Genomic DNA, 17,303 nt, shown 5'->3' with positions numbered 1-17,303 from the left:
TCCTCTTAGAGGGTTCTTGTGCGTGTGTCTGGATGAGACTTTTAGGTGATTTGAACTGGGTACACTGATAGTGTGCTCCTGGAATCTACATCTGTTCCCTATTTAGACCATTCCCCTTTGTCTTACTTTTTCTTATATCATTTCAATTGTAATTCTAGAATGTTTTTTAATCTCCAATTTTCTTCCTTTTTACTGGCGCTGATATGACATAGATGTGTCACAAGCGCTGTAAAACCTTTAAAACAAGTGAGTTACATAAAATTCCTCATCCTCTTCCTCCTCCTCCCACAAAAACACTACTACTACTACTACTACTATTACTATCACCACATAATATCACATTTTCCAAGATTTTGTGTTTACTTGCTTACACTTACATTTATACCTTGGTTTTTATTAATGCATATCATCCAAGATTCGTCAAAAAAAAAGCTGCGTTCTCATTGGTTTCAAAAGCTGCGTCCTCATTGGTTCAAGTCAAGCAGGAATCGTTTTTATAAACTTTGAGTACTCATACTCGGTATTTTTAGTATCAGATATCTACGAAAACTGCCGAAAATCGCCAAAATGATGTCGTTATTCGGAGGTTTTATCAAAAAGTGCGTCGTTATCTGGAGGTTTTTTTTACTGATCGTAAATACAAAAAAAATCGGGACCACGGGCCAATGTCGTTATCAGGAGGTTGTCGCTATTCGGAGGTGTCGTAATCGGGAGGTTCCACTGTACTTGGTTTTGTCCTGGCACTGGCCGGAATCCTAGCTGGGAGGGAAACAGTCAAATGCATAGTTATTGTTTTGGGAGATGATATTTTTTTCCTTGTAAATCATCTCTCTGTTATGTATTATTATTTTTATTTTGAATGTATAATGTAAGCATTTGAGTGTGTTCCTCTTTGTTGGATTTTGTGCTTGTGTCTGGATGAGACTTGTAGGTGATTTCAAACTAAGTACATTGGTGGTATGCTCTTGGAATCTACATCTGATCCCTATTTGTTCTCAATTCCCCTTTGTCTTACTTTTTCTTGGGTGCTTTAATTGTAATTCTAGAACTTTTTACTATCCCATTTTCTTCCTTTTTACTGGCGCTGATATAACCTAAATGTGTTGCAAGCGCCGTAAACCCCTTAAAAACAAACAAAACAACAAACTCTCTATAGCGACATACATTTTAGCAACAACAAAAAAACCGAATAGGGACAGTGAAATTCTTGGTCCAAAAAAACATCTAACTGCTCTACCAATGAAATTTGTCCACATAGCCAATGAAAAAGCTTAATTTTCGGCCAACGATATTCCATACGTGTACGGCACGGCACGTGTAGCCAATGGAAAACGCTTGCTCTTTGCTTTGACCAATGATATCCCATACTCACACGACATGTAGCCAACTAGAACGTTTGCTTTTCAACCACCAATACACACTTTGTGTGTCCCAACAAGATGTATGCAGTTGATTTCAGATAGGCGGATGTCTAATGTAATATTAATATCCTATTTCTTTACCGCGCGATTTGACACTAGCTGCGATTCCCCGCATCTCACATAATTTGTTCTTGAAATGAACACAGACTTAGCTGCTAGCTACCAGTCAATCTCTTCTTGGTAGATAGGGAAGTTAGAAAACTTCCGACGCACTCCAGGGATCGCTAGCGGTCTCTTTGTTTATTGGTACCCTTAAAACACTGAATATTATTGGCCCCGTCAATATGTCAAAATTTCCCAAACCTGAGACTTCAAAACCGTGAACATAAATAAAATTCTGTGTATTCATCACTACGGGAACATGTGTCTTTTGAGTCTAATCCCAGGGAAGACTTGAATAACCCAGGCGTCGGGCGATTGATCTGGGATAAGGTGACTGGTTCAAGTTCAAGGCCACTCATGGGTTATGATTTTACTTTCGTCAATAGACAGTATGCGCTTGGCTAGGAAGCTCACAATATTGTCATCCGGAAGTATAATGGACCAACACACAATACTGTGTGTAACAAATGTTTATAATCTGGTTAATACAGTTTAGTGAGAATTACTCTTAAACGCGGGTGGCAAAAAAAAAAAACAATAACAAAGGCCGGAGTGACGTCAACTTCGATATCTATGTATAAATGCTTTTCTTCAGTGTGCGGCAGAGCAAAGGCGAAAGTGTGCGTTTTGTTTCTTGTGGGTTTTCAGGCGGTTTCATTTTTACGAAACCGTCCAAAGTTATGGGATATGGGGAGTGAACCAGCGACTCGAGGAAGTGGACACCAGTGGGGAGTGAACCTGGGACTATGGGAGGAGGATATCGGAGGGAAATGAACCTGGGACTAAAGGAGATGGATACCAGTCGGCATTGAAGCCGGGACAATAGGAGGAGGGCACCAATGGGAAATGAACCTGGGACTACGATAGGTAGATACTATGAGAGAGTGAAGCCGAGAATGTGGGAGGTGGGCACTAGTGGGGAGTGAACCCAGATGGAGACTTTTTCTTTTCTAAAAACCGTCCAAAATGATGGGAAGTGGGCTGTTGTGGGGAGTGAACCAAAGACTAAGGGAAGTGGTCACCAGTGGGGAGTGAACCTGGGACTATGGGAGGAGGATGTCAGGAAATGAACCTGGGACTATTGGAGGTGGGAACCAGAGGAGAATGAACCCGAGTATAGCAAGAGGGCACCAAGTAGGAATGAACCTGGGGCGAGAGTTGGAGATTGAAACCGGGAATATGGAAGATAGGGGGGGACCCAGAAGGGTACTTCATTTTTTCGAAACCGTCAGAAGTTGTAGGAAGTGGGAAGTGAACCTAGGACTGTGGAAGAAGGATATCAGAGGGCAATGAACCTGGGACTATGGGAGATGGATACCAGTGGGGAGTGAACCTGGGACTATGGGAGGTGGATACCAAAGGGAATTGAAGCAGGGACTATGGGAGGTGGGCACCAGAGGAGGATGAACGTGAGACTATGGGAGGAGGGCACCAATGGGGAATGAACCTGGGACGAAATGTACCTACGAGAGGTAGATACCAGTGGAGACTGAAGTCGGGAAATCGGGAGCTAGACACCAATGGGTAGGGAACCCAGAAGGGTACTTCATTTTTCCGAAACCGTCCAAAGCTAAAGTGGGCAGTTGTGGGGAATGAACCAGGTTCATTTCCCTCTTATACTTATATTATACTCCTCCCATTCCCATTGTCCCAGGTTTACTCCCCATCCGTGTCCACTTCCACGAGTACCTGGTTCACTCCCTACTGCTGCCCAATTCCCATAACTTCGGACGGTTTACGGAAAAATGAAGTTCCCATCTGGTTTCACTCCCCACTGGTGTCTATCTCCCATATTCCCGTCTTCACTCTCCACTGGTATCTATAGATAGTTCGAAGATGACGTCACTCAGGTCTTTGTTATTGTTTTTGCCATCCGCGTTTATGAGTAATGCTCACTGAACTGTATTAACCCGACTATAAACGTTCATGGATACTCACAGTTTTGTGTGTTGGTCCGTTATACTTCCGGATGGCAATGTTATGAGCTTCTTAGCCAAGCGCATACTATATATATCTAGTAGTCCAAGACTCATTCCCCATTGGTGGCCACCTCCTATAGTCCCAGGTACATTCTCCTCTGATGCCCACCTCTCATAGTCCGACCTCAATTCCCGCTGGTATCCGTCTCCCGTGGTCCCGGGTTCATTTCCCCCTGATTATCCTATTCCCACAGTCCCAGGTTCACTCCCTACTGGTGTCCACTTCTCTGAATTCCTGGTTCACTCCCATCTGCTGCCCACATTCCATGACTTCGGTGGGTTTCGTAAAAACGAAACACCTTTTTGAGGCCCTTACATTTTAGGGAAAAAAAATAATAAAATCGGGATATCAACCACACGAGAAGAAGATAGACAAAAAGGCTTAGATGGAGGTGGATTGGACACACGCTTAGAAAGAATGACTCCACTATAACAAAGAAAGTATTGGACTGGAACCCTCAGGATCAAGGGGAAGGCCACGAGGAACATGGAGAAGAATTAAAGAAGCTGATATACAGAGAAGTGGTAAGGCCTGGAATGAGATTTTTAAAAAGTTAGTGTTAGCTCAGGATAGAGAAGGATGGAAACTGTTTGTCTCTGGCCTATACCCTGACCCAGGGTGAAAAAGGCAATGATGATGATGATGAGTTCAGATAGATTGGGATCCAAAGACATTTACTTATTTTTAGGTCTGATAACCCAAATTGTTATGGGCCCATTGTTGTAATGGAATAATATCAAACTAACGCAAAATAGTGTCCATTACAACAATATTAAATCAGGCTTTCAGTTTCAGTTATCAGACCTTCTAGTATGTGCACGTTGATCCAAGAGGAATTTAGAATGCAATCCTTCAGATTCAGAGCCATTTGGTCCAAGGAGCCGGTTTTTTATAGCGTGAAACGGACAATAGCAATTGCTTGCTATCCTTTGGATATGACGCTAGCCTATCGGAAATTACTACTTTCCGCCAGATCTCACAGACCCATCTGGACAGATGGACAAGGGAGTCAGAAAAAAAAATTGACTCAACCAGGGTTCGATCTCGGTCTTTTTGCGTGTGAAGTGCGTAATCTACCAACCGAGCTATAGAGGCCCCCAAGACAGCATTCAATTTATCTGTCCCTATATTTATCAGACCACCTAAAAGTAAAAGTGTTAAAACAAAAGACCCACATAGACTGGCACAGGATCCCGCGAAGAGAGATACACTCGGATGGGTGCAAAAAGCATAACTAACAAGAGAAGTGAAAAATCATTCCTCACAGATAAATCAAAGTCTTCCCTACCAACAGGCCCATGCGAACCAAGTTCGTCGTATGGTCTAATTTCAGAAGAAGGGTAAAAAGACATGTAGGCTACATAGAATTAAATGGAAAGTTGTATAGATACAAAAAGAAGCAAAGATAGCAAAATCGTGGACAGATGAAGAACCCACAGGTCACGAAGACAACAAGGCCCATCATAGCCATAGACACGGCACTTGCTGGTACTACAGTAAAAACCGGTTAGACCGAAATTAAAGGAACTTGGCATTCTATTTCGGTTTAGGAATACCTCAAAAAGTTCACACGATTTTCCAAGGAGTATTATAATTCCCTTGGCATCAAATTATTGAACTTTACGATTTCAATTAAACTGTAAGTAATGTAGTGTGCGTGGGGGCAGGGGTGGGTTACGTATGTGCACACAAACGAGCGTAGTGGTAGTAGTAGTAGGTACCAAAGAGCCATTTGTTGGGCGAGGGCAACTCCCAAAAACATGTATATGGAGTTTAAGTTTAAACATTATTGCATTGTGATCTCTCTCACCATCAAGTAAGAATGGAATGGTGCAGTCAGGGGTGGAATATGATTTCAATTCAATAGTCTGATGTCACATCCGCCCAGCAACGAGCAGCTTGGTTCTAATTCTAAACAAAGAATATCGGTACTTTTTATTCTTCATGCTTGCTAGAACTTTTTTACATGTCATGTGATTAGAATGTATAAAAGTCAAAACAAGATCAGATCTATAATTATTTTCTCCTCTGGATACACATTAATGCTCGTCGGAGAAGTATTTCATAAGGGCGTCCGCCAATGTTCCGATGGTTTAGAACCAGTTACTAAGTTACTATGCATCATTAAGAGAGAAGTGACGTCACGACGGTTGAAGCCTATTTGTTGGGAGGGTGTGACTGGGAGACTAGAGAGGCGAATAAGGCAATGTGAATTGGTATGGGCAGAGCTTGGGGAGTTGGCGGCGAAGATTTCAGTGGAGGGGTGTTGAATGGATAAATGAGGGCGCATTGGGTAACAATTGTAACGGGAATCTTGTTCGGCTATCGGAATTTTTTTTAGTCTTGGTTTATTCGACAATTTGTTTTTCGCGGGTCAAAGATAGTTTGGACAAAGTGGCTTTTAGTTTATCGATAGATGGCTAAAAGATACAAAGAGGGAAAATGGCAACATTTTTTATTCTTTTCGGTTTAGAAGTTTTTGGTTTAACTGTTTTACTGCATTTATTCTCAACGGTGCAACATTTAAACTGAAACCCACGTCTGGTATTTTTTGGTTATGAGTTCAATTTCAGCACCTCAGTCACAGATGTATGTACAAGAGAAAGAGACAATGGTGATGATGATAGGTCGTAAAAACGTGTAAAGAAAATGGACACAACATTTTTAAAAAAATGATAATCAAAGCATAGGTCTATAGAATATGAAACATTTTATTCAATTGAATGAATATCATCCATTTCTCAGATGTAAAAGCTTTTTAAAAGGTTTCGAAGAACAAAAAGCAGATGAGATTAATAAAAACATAAGAACATTAAGAGTCATTATATATACATGTCATTTATAATAATATCAAAGGCTTTTAACTCACTCAATCCTAGAGATTTATGATACTTATTAAAATTGGGAAGAAAATGTATTAAAAATGAGCATGTACCTACATAGATAGTTTTATTCAACTACCATTAACATTTAATATGCATAAACTCAAAACACTAGCTTTGATACTACGCCTATAATTTGTCTCAGAAAAATGTAATAATTAGACATGGAGTACAAATAACCCGGGTAAACTACGGATATAGTCGGTGTTAGGGTTGAGTGAGTTAATAAGCAGTCGGGGATGGCTGAAATATGATAACTTAAACATCTATTTTGAAATGTGGTAATTCATTTGGGACATTTTTAAAAAATGCAAATGATTTCATCGTTTTGTTTGTGTAAATGTTGCTGCTCGAAGCTCGAAGAAATAAATAATAACGTGAAGTTGAATGTAAGCTTCAATTTAATTACAAAAACAGATCAAATGAACGTTTCGGGTTTCCCCTTTATCAATAAAACAGGATGATTGAAACACCACAGATGAATGAGATGATCACATCATCTCATTCATCTGTGGTGTTTCAATCATCCTGTTTTATTGATAAAGGGGAAACCCGAAACGTTCATTTGATCTGTTTTTGTAATTAAATTGAAGCTTACATTCAACTTCACGTTATTATTTATCGTTTTGTTTGGAACATAAAACCCGCTTTTCCCCACTGTTTTCACGTCCATTCCAAAACTCTGCTTCATTCATGACGATCCTTTACAGAGGCGATCTGTGGCGTGGCATGATTACAATATAAAGGTTCCAGAATCAGAAGAAAATGACTTGCACATGCCATCCTTGTAAATATAAAAGAATTTTTAAAAATTAAAGAAAAGACTCAAATAAGGAAGAGGCGGTATATACAATTTATCAGTATTATGGTGTTTTTTTTTTAATACTGTAATCCATTTTTAAAAGATGGAGCGGTACCAGGCACCAAAATCAACCAATATAGCCACGCCCCTGGAGATGATACTGCGGCTGAAGTTTGTTAGTATATATCCCATTCGTTGTCCTTATACTTAACATCAGGTTGTGAAGGAACAACCACTGTCGTTGACATATAGGTGGGAAGGCCATCTGTAATGGAAAATTGTTACAATGAATAATTAAATAATGACGTATACAATCTTAACACTTATTGAGCTTTATATAGCGCAAAATCCACTAAATGTGCTCAAAGCGCTTTACAAGGGGTCCCTGGTCAACAGCAACATTTAACATGTAGGACGGGACATGCCGCCTGTTAGGCGATATTACAATTTTTTTCGGACAAAGACAACGCTGTTAACGGCCAGGTACTCATTTTACACCTGAGTACGGTGAGAGAATGTGAGTAAAGAGCCTTTTCCAAGGACTCAACTATGCGCCGAGTGCGAGGCTCGAACCCAGGACCTTCCGATCCGAAAGCGAGTATCATACCACAAGACCACATAGCCGCACGGCAAAACACTTCGGAACCAACACATTATTAATTATTATCATACGACAAGCCGATTTGAAAATGGGGAAATTCCTTACATTGTGCCTTAGAGGGGGGCAGGGGGGGGGGGGGGGCAGCGGTACGGTCTTTGCTTCGTCCCCGAAGGTACGGAGTTCGATCACCCGCCGCTTCGCCGTTTGACCTTGAGCAAATCACCTCGCCCTAGCTCAATTTGAGGCGCTGCAGTGCGGCTTACGCCTTCGTTATTTCAGTCTTCCCTTGAAATAGACCCTAGAGACAAATTTCCCCTATGGGATGAATAAGGGGAATTTATTTGATCTAAAATACTTTTTTTTTACATAGGAAAAAAAGATGGGGTATAAAGTGTTGATGAATACTAAATTAAATGATTGCAGGGTTGATAACAAAGTAATGGACACATTCCTTGCAACGAGCCTGACTCAAATACTACTTCTTTCCACTTGGGATAAAATTGAGCTTTCATATAGAGAAATAACGCGCACAAAACGCTTTACAAAGGATCCCAAGCCAACAGCATCACTTAAATATAGGACGAGACGACATTGAATTTTATTTTTATTGGACTTTAATATAGCGCAATATCCACTAAATGTGCTCAAAGCCCTTTACAAACGGTCCCTGACCAAGAGCAACACGTAGCATGAAGGACGAGACATGATGACGCCTGTTAGGCGATAATACAATTTTTTTTCCGACAGAGGCAACGCTGTTAACGGCCAGGTAATCATTTTACACCTGACTACGGGGACAGAATGTGAGTAGAGAGTCTTTTCCAAGGACTCAATCATGAGCCGAGCGAGCCTCGAACCCAGGGCCTTCCGATTCGAAAGCAAGTGTCATACCACAAGACCAAGAAAACACAAGTGCAAAATGGACGGTGTGCCAAAGTCAGAGCTGCCTATTTGAAATTTCAAAAACTCGTAGTGACCAAGAGGGAAAAAAGAAAAAGTCACCTTAAATAGCTTTAGAAATAAATAATTTGCTCTCAACATGATCCAAAAATGCTCCAAAGTCCTTTTAACAGGATCACAGGAACAAAACGTTCCTTTTCAAACAAGATTTATTGAGTCAAAGAGGAAAATACAGTCCTGTGGCTGAAGCCAAAATTCGTATTTCTACGACTTTTATGTAGAACCAGGCAGGTCTACCCTAAGTGTAAAACACAAGGGAGGTAAAAATCAGTGAAACGCTCGGCGGTCCTTGAAGCAACTGACCATCCCTGACTACGGAACAGCTCAACGGAAACAGGGGCCTTATTTCCACACGGCTTTGGAAATCTTAGATATTTAATATTAGTAAGTTAACGATTACTGATTACGCACCCAACCTACAACGAACGACGATGAATAAAATTGAAGATCTGTCCTAAGACTGATGACAGATCTTTGTTTTCTCCCATGTCGTTCGTCGATCCTTTTAATCTGGGAACATAATCGTTAACTTGCTAATAATAAGACAACTCTCGTTCTATCAACAACAACCAAAAACAATGTCTTAAAACATGTCTGTAAATGTTACAAACCATGATATTGTGATTATGTAGTTTTGCACCAAAGCATAAGCTACGTCGGTATAAGACATTAAAAGATAAGTCCCACATTCAGCCTTAAATAAGATAAGATAAGACATGAATACAGAGACGCCAACTTTAAATTTGGCTCACAGGAGTTTCAGACACCACTCGTAGGAATTTCAATGCCGAAAGAGGAATTTCCGCGCACAAAAAAAAAAGGAATTGCGATGGTATTTGATATTGTGTTTACATATTGTATAGTTCTAAATAGATAACTGATGAGAATTACAGTGTATATTATGAAACATAAACACATTGCAAATTACAATCCCAAAGTTTCCTTATTTCAAATGAAGTAAAGCGCCAAAACCTAATGGTAGATATTGTAGTACTGGTGGTAGTGAGGATGATGTGGTGTTGGTGGCTGTAGTAATAGTGGTAGAGATGATGAAGATGTGATAGTGGTTGATGTTGTTGTAGTGATGATGATATGGTGGTGGTGGTGGTTGAAGTAGTAGTGGTAGTGATGATGATATGGTGGTGGTATATTGGTTGTAGTAGTTGTGGTCGTGATGATAATGATGTGGTGGTGGTTGTAGTGATATTGATGTGGTGGCATATCCAAGAACAGACAGTACGATCACTTACTTCTATTATCGTCAATAAGTCGTGTTTCGGGTCCATCTTCGGATTGTATATTAAGAGGGTTGACCACCACATCAAGTCCACGATAGAATGAAGAATGTCGTGATTGGTAGCTGAAATGAGTTGAAAATTGAAATACGATAAATAAACACCAATTCAATGAGATGGAACTCTCTCTCTCTCTCTGCGTCCCAAATCCTTTACAGTAATATAACAATAACAATAACAATAATAATAATAATAATAATAATAATAATAATAATAATAATAATAATAATAATAATAATAATAATAATGATAATGATAATAATAATAATAATAATAATAATAATAATAATAATAATAATAATAATAATAATAATAATAATAATAATAATAATAATAATAATAATAATAATAATAAACCATCTACAGTGCACATCCCTGGAGAGGGACCAAAAGCAGAGAGGTCTGTCCCTCTAGGTGGCCTCAAGAACAGTTGCTGACAGGACCAGGTGGAGATCCCTTGCACCGCCTCAAGCAGTCCAGGAGAGGATTGAGTCAGTGCTAGTGCTAGGAGTCTCCAGTCAGCAAAAAAAAAAACATACATAATACTAATAGCAGGACGACACATGACGCCTCTTTGACGCATTATCATTTTCTAATCGACACAAATAATTTTGTTACCAATCAAGTATCATCTGAACATGATTAGAAGTTGTGAGTAAAGAGCCTTTCCCAAGGACTTCATTCAGTTTACATCGCCCACATTTGAACTCGCAAAGTAAAAGACTGACAATTTCCAAGGTATAACTGAATTTTATATTTTTATTATTATTTTTTTTTTGTAATTCATCAATCCAAATGTCTTTCGTTAGAATAAGTTACTAATGTTCGTGAGCAATATTGGTTTAAGTTTAAGTATGTTTGTGTGTGTATGTTTGTTCTGTTCCCTGACGCTGACCTTTGCTTATCAATTAGATCACCCCCCCCCCCCCCTGGGGCACCCTATCCTCTACCCACGCCACGCTAACATTTCATTCATACTGCAACCACCATTGAGTACAGACGATACAAGTTATTTTTCATTATATTTTATTTGTTTTCCACGTTTATTTGTGTATTGTTGTGCTGACGAAGGGTTTGTAACCGAAACGTCCATTGTCTGTTTTGTTCCCATACGAAGCCTTTCCATTTTCACTCTTTCGTTAGTATTTTACGATCACCGGCTTCAGGCAGCCCTTACCGTTTTCTATGTTTGTGAATGTAAATGTATCTGTGATTGAGTTTGTGTGCATATGTATGTTTGTTCATATGTATACTTAAAATTGTCAAAGAATGAATGTTTGAATGACAAATAATATTGTAAAGCGCCGCTGAGCACTTTTGTGGAAGTTGAACGCTAGACAAATAACTTATTTATTTACAAGTCATATATAGGGAATCAGATTAGCGTCCCTTGGTTGGACGTCACCGGGGGAGAAGTTATTGTTAACAAACCAACTACAAGCCAAGCGCTCCAAATACAAAATTTATTATTCATATTTCTGTACAAAAACGCATATCATAATCAACTTTATGCATTTTTGTACAGAAATATGAATAATAAATTTTGTATTTGAGCGCTTGGCTTGTAGTTGGTTTGTTTACAAATAACTTCTCCACCGGTGACTTCCAATCAAGGGACGCTACTCTTCCGCTAATCTCATTCCCTATTCCACGACCACAAGCCGCACATACATGGCTCTCTCGGGGTCTCCATCTGCTGCCAATAGTTTACATCTGCACACCAACCAAATGACGGCTATAATCATCATAACCACTGGAGCAACTATGATGAAATAATCTGAAGGTGTAACAGGTACAAAACCTGGAAAGAAAAACAAAGAAAATGTCAAAAGAAATTAGCGCAATATCAAGATATAACTGTGAGGTTATATATAGAGCAAATATCCACGACATATTATGCCCAGTACATATTACCAACATCTCCAGCTAATGGCAATAATATATGACGGACCAGGCATGACGCCTGTTATAGATAGTTCGAAGATGATTCACTCAGGTCTTTGTTATTGTTTTTTGCCATCCGCGTTTATGAGTAATGCTCACTGAACTGTAATAACCCGACTATGACTATGAACGTTCATGGGTACACACAGTTTTGTGTGTTGGTCCGTTCTACTTCCGGTTGGCAATGTTATGAGCTTCTTAGCCAAGCGCATACTATCTAGATATGGCGCTATTACATTTCCTTTTTTTTAAAAAAAAGACTCAATGCTATCTCCAGTAAGATACTCATTTTATACTGAGTGCGGTGACAGAATGTGAGTACAAAGGACTCAAAATCCCCCCCCCCCCTTCCACCCGCCTACAGCGGGACTCGTGCCAGAGCCCTGACGATCTGAAGGCGAGTTTCACTCTACAAGGCTAGAATAACGCCTAGATTTAACGCCGCGCAAAATGTAAACTGGGGCCTAATTTATATGAGCAGTCTCACAAAGGCTCTGTCACCAGAGTTTTTTCCGGTGAATCCGGAGTTTTGGCATCACTGCCCACTTCCTGGAGTTTCAAGTCTGGGTCTAAACGGCGTGTGCCGACACAAGAGACCAAAGGACTCAAAATTGCCCCACCCCGCCTAAAGAGGGACTCGAGCCAGAACCCTGACGAGCTGAAGGCGAGTGTCATCCCACAAGGCCATAGTAAAGCTAGATTGGCTGTAGAAAATTGTATTACAACACCTTACAGCCGTCAGCCATCTCTTGTCCAAAATTTGCTGAACCAATAACGCAAATAAACATTGACCGACCCCCTTCTGGGTGATGAACTCCAATAGAGAGACACTGTCATATGTACTTACTATTGTTTCCGTTTAGCAGGTGATTGGAAAATATACTGATGGTCTAAAGCATACTGAATTCCGTAAACTTTTGGCAACCTTGCTACACGTCAAATGGTGCTGTTGGCTAGTGATCCCTTGTTGAACACGTTTGGTATAAATTACTCTATGAAAATGATCAAGTCTGGATTTTTTATATTGTAATGAGCAATATCCACTAAACGTGCTCAAGGCGCTTTACAAGGGGTCCCTGGCCAACAGCAATACTTAACATGTAGGACGGGACATGACGCCTGTTAGGCGATCTTATATTTTTTCCGGACAGAGACAACGCTGTTAACGGCCAGGTACTCATTTAACACCTGAGTACGGTGAGAGAATGTGAGCCAAGAGCCCTTTCCAAGGATTCAACTATGTGCCGAGCGAGGCTCGAACCAAGGACCTTCCGATCCGAAAGCGAGTTATATCACAAGACCACATAGCCGCACGTTGTGTCATAGTCATATATAAACAAAGACAATAATACAGCGTCAGAAGGGGTAAACACGGGAATTTTCCATGCGTGAGATCATTTGTGTTTAGGACAGAAAGGGGATTAACCCGAAATATACTCCGTACGGCGCGTGGAATGTGAGAAAAAGGCATTTCCCAAGGACTCAACTAGTCTGAGTCTAGGAATACCGGCATGTCTGAGGTAGGCCCGGCCTTCCTGGTTACGCTGCCCATAAGAATTAAGCCCTTGTGCGGCTATGTGGTCTAGTGGTATGACACTCGCTTTCGGATCGGAAGGTCCTGGGTTCGAGCCTCGCGCTCGGCGCATGGTTGAGTCGTTGGAAAAGGCTCTTTACTCACATTCTCTCACCGTACTCAGGTGTAAAGTGAGTACATGGCCGTTAACAGCGTTGTCTTTGTCCGAAAAATTGTAATATTGCCTAACAGGCGTCATGCCCCGTCCTACATGTTAAATGTTGCATCTTGACCAGGGACCCCTTGTAAAGCGCTTTGAGCACATTTAGTGGATATTGCGCTATATAAAGCTCAATTTAATTTAAAAGGGGATAAACACGAAATATACTCCGAATTGAACGTACAGCGCGTGGACATAACAGACTAGAGAATGTGAGAAAAAAGCCTTTCCCAAGGACTCAACCCTATGAATACCGGCATGTCTGAGGTAGACCCGGCCTACCTGGATACGCTGCCCATAAGAATTAAACCCTTGAATTCATGGAGCGGGACTTTGAAGAAAGTCCGAGACTATTTCTGTTGTCTCGGACTAAATAAAACGCATTACGAGCCATTCATGGTGCCCGACTGTGCAAAGTTTTGGATTAAACGAGTGAAATTTACACCCGCGATCCAGCAAGCGTAACTGGTGGCGTTGTCTGTGTCTAAATATCAAAACAAAAATGGCTGCTATCATGGCATACCCCCGACGAATGCAGTGGAGAAATCATCATAACAGCCTCAGGGGTGAGAATGACTGGTCACAAAAAAGGAGGAAATTTTCAGCGCGTAGATCAAGACCCATCCATGATGTGGTGGTTGTAGTAGTAGTGGTGATAGGTATGATGATGTGGTGGTTGTAGTAGTAGTGGTGGTTAGTATGGTAATGATGTGGTGGGTGTAGTAGTAGTGGAGGTAGGGATGATGATGAGGTGGTGGTTGTAGTAGTGGTGATGGCAGGTATGATGATGATGTGGTGGTTGTAGTGGTAGTGGTGGTAGGTATGATGAAGATGTGGTGGTTGTTGTATTAGTGGTGGTAGGTATGGTGATGATGTGGTCGTGGTTGTGGTAGTAGTAGTAGTAGTAGTAGTAGTAGTAGTAGTAGTAGTAGTAGTAGTAGTAGTAGTAGTAGTAGTAGTAGGGGTCTTAGGGATGTGGTGGTTGTAGTAGTTGTGGGGATGATAATGATGTGATTGTAGTTGTAGTAGTTGTGGTGGTAGGGATGATGATATGGTGGTGGTTGTAGGGGTGATGATGTGGTGGTTGTAGTAGTAGTGGCGTAAGGATGATGATGATCTGGTGGTTGTAGTAGTAGTGGTGGTAGGGACGATGATGTGGTGGTGGTTGTAGTAGTGCTGGTAGAGATGATGATGTGGTACTAGTAGTAGTAGTAGTAGTAGTAGTAGTAGTAGTAGTAGTAGTAGTAGTGGTGGTGGTGGTGGTGGTGGTGGTGGTAGGGATGAAGATATGTTGGTGGTTGTAGCAGTGGTGGTAGGGATAATGATGTGGTGGTAGTTGTAGTACCTGTGATGTTAAGGGTATTGATGATGTGGTGGTTGTAGTAGTAGTGGTGGTAGAGATACGATGTGGTGGTGGTTTAGTAGTTGTAGTGGTGGTTTTAGGGATGATGGTGCGGTTTTTGTAGAAGAAGTGGTATTAGGGATGATGATGTGGTGGTGGGTCTGGTTTAATAGTAATGGTAGGGATGATGATGATGATGATGATGATGATGTGGTGCTGGTTGTAGTTGTGGTGGGGATGATGATGTGGTGGTGGTTGTAGTTGTGGTGGGGATGATGATGTGGTGGTGGTTGTAGTTGTGGTGGGGATGATGATGTGGTGGTGGTTGTAGTATTAGTGGTGGTAGAGATGTTGATGTGGTGGTGGTTGTAGTAGTAGTGGTGGTAGGGATGATGATGATGTGGTGGTGATTGTAGTTGTAGTTGTGGTGGGGATGATGATGTGGTGGTGGTTGTAGTATTAGTGGCGGTAGAGATGTTGATGTGGTGGTGGTTGTAGTAGTAGTGGTGGTAGGGATGATGATGATGTGGTGGTGATTGTAGTTGTAGTTGTGGTGGGGATGATGATGTGGTGGTGGTTGTAGTTGGTATGATGATGTGGTGGTGATTGTAGTGGTAGTGGTGGTAGGAATGATAATGTATTGGTGGGTGTAGTAGTAGTGGTGGTAGGGATGATGGTGTGGTGGTTGCAATTGTGGTGGTAGGCATGAAGAGAGAAAGAGAGAGAGAAAGAGAGAGAGAGAGAGAGAGAGAGAGAGAGAGATTGAGATATAGATTGAGAGAGGAGGAGAAAGAGAAAAAGAAAGGAAGAAATAAATAACGAAAGAGAGAGAGTGAGAAAGATAGAACGAAAGGGAGAGACAGATAGAGAGAGAGAGAGAGAGAGAGAGAGAGAGAGAGAGAGAGAGAGAGAGAGAGAGAGAGAGAGAGCTATTAAACTATTAAACAAACAAAGCGGAAAACAAAAAGGAAAAAAAAACAAAGAAAGAAAGAGCACGAAAGAATGGAAGGAAAAGGGTAATACTTATTTTTAAAACAGAAAACAGAACTATTTCAAATAAAAAGCGACTTACCTTCATTTCCATGCGGACCAAAGGTTGTATTTGTTGTAGCTGTAGTTGTAGCTGTAGTTACGTTTATTCCTTCCATATTTATCAAATCAAATCAAAGGCTTAATCACTCACAGAGAGGGAGGATAAATATATAATAATATTGCTTTCTTCTAAAGACTGAAGATTTGGAAACACTCAAAACAGACGATTTGAATTCTGTGGAAAAGGCACACAATCCGACTGTGACCGTGACTGAAACTGAACTGACTGCAACAGTTTGGCTTTGCCGAATAGAGTAAAATCCAAAAACAAAGGGATCCGAAAAACTAAAACCATGTGCGTAGTCGAGTGAGGATTTCAAAATCGCGAGTAGAGTCAGAGTACAAATCCTGAACAGGAGGCAAGATGCCCACTTCTTTGTTTTGGTTCAACCAATTTCTTTGTTGTTTTTTTGTTTTTGTTTTTTTGTTTTTTTTTTTCTCATAAAACCTGTCTACGCCTTAGGCTTAGCCTAGGTGAAACTGCACTGTATTTGTAACTTGTTACGCCCTTTTGTGTACTCGGGAAGGCAATGTGGTTGGGAATTAATGTGGTAAGATGGGGTAATATTACGTATGAACGATTAACTCGGAGTCTGTGGTTGGCCTCGAGGTTTGAAATGGGTGGGGAGGGTGAGTTTGGGGGGCGGGGGGGGGGGGGGGGGGGGCACGACCAGAGCTGGACAATAAAAGAGTGATTGAATAAAATTGAACACACACACACGCACGCACACACGTGTATCTCTACTGTTCAGCGCCTACTATAGGTAGAAGTCCTAGCTACAGTTAGTTACTTTGCTTATCACCATGCTGGTTTGAATCAGCAATCTTACATATGACTGATGCATGGCACACTAGAGACTGTTGTAGAGGGTTGTTTGTTTTTAAGGGTTTTACGGCGCTTGCAACACAATAAGGTGCGGCTATGTGGTCTTGTGGTATGACACTCGCTTTCGGATCGGAAGGTCCTGGGTTCGAGCCTCGCGCTCGGCGCATAGTTGAGTCCTTGGAAAAGACTCTTTACTCACATTCTCTCACCGTACTCAGGTGTAAAATGAGTACCTGGCCGTTAACAGCGTTGTCTTTGTCAGAAAAATTGTAATATCGCCTAACAGGCGGCACGTCCCGTCCTACATGTTAAATGTTGCTGTT

The 17,303-nt window shown here is 41.0% G+C and overlaps 1 protein-coding gene across 1 annotated transcript; it reads right to left on the bottom strand.

The window, feature by feature from the left end:
* Positions 1–6,196: 6,196 nt before the first annotated feature.
* LOC144966133 (uncharacterized) lies at positions 6,197–16,710 on the bottom strand. Its single transcript, XM_078902243.1, has 4 exons — positions 16,135–16,710; positions 11,715–11,844; positions 9,999–10,108; positions 6,197–7,452 (listed from the first exon to the last, which is right to left on the bottom strand). Exons 1-4 carry the CDS (start codon positions 16,208–16,210, stop codon positions 7,364–7,366), a joined length of 405 nt encoding a protein of 134 aa, XP_078758369.1. The 5' UTR covers positions 16,211–16,710; the 3' UTR covers positions 6,197–7,363.
* Between the last annotated feature and the right edge of the window lie 593 nt (positions 16,711–17,303).

This window comes from Berghia stephanieae, chromosome 2 (assembly GCF_034508935.2).
Source record: "Berghia stephanieae isolate SIO BIC M18660-M18661 chromosome 2, UCSD_Bste_1.3, whole genome shotgun sequence".
NCBI classification, from domain to species: Eukaryota; Metazoa; Mollusca; class Gastropoda; order Nudibranchia; family Aeolidiidae; genus Berghia; species Berghia stephanieae.
The sequence above is the reverse complement of the archived record's forward strand: the minus strand, read 5'-3'. Positions and strand labels throughout refer to the sequence as shown.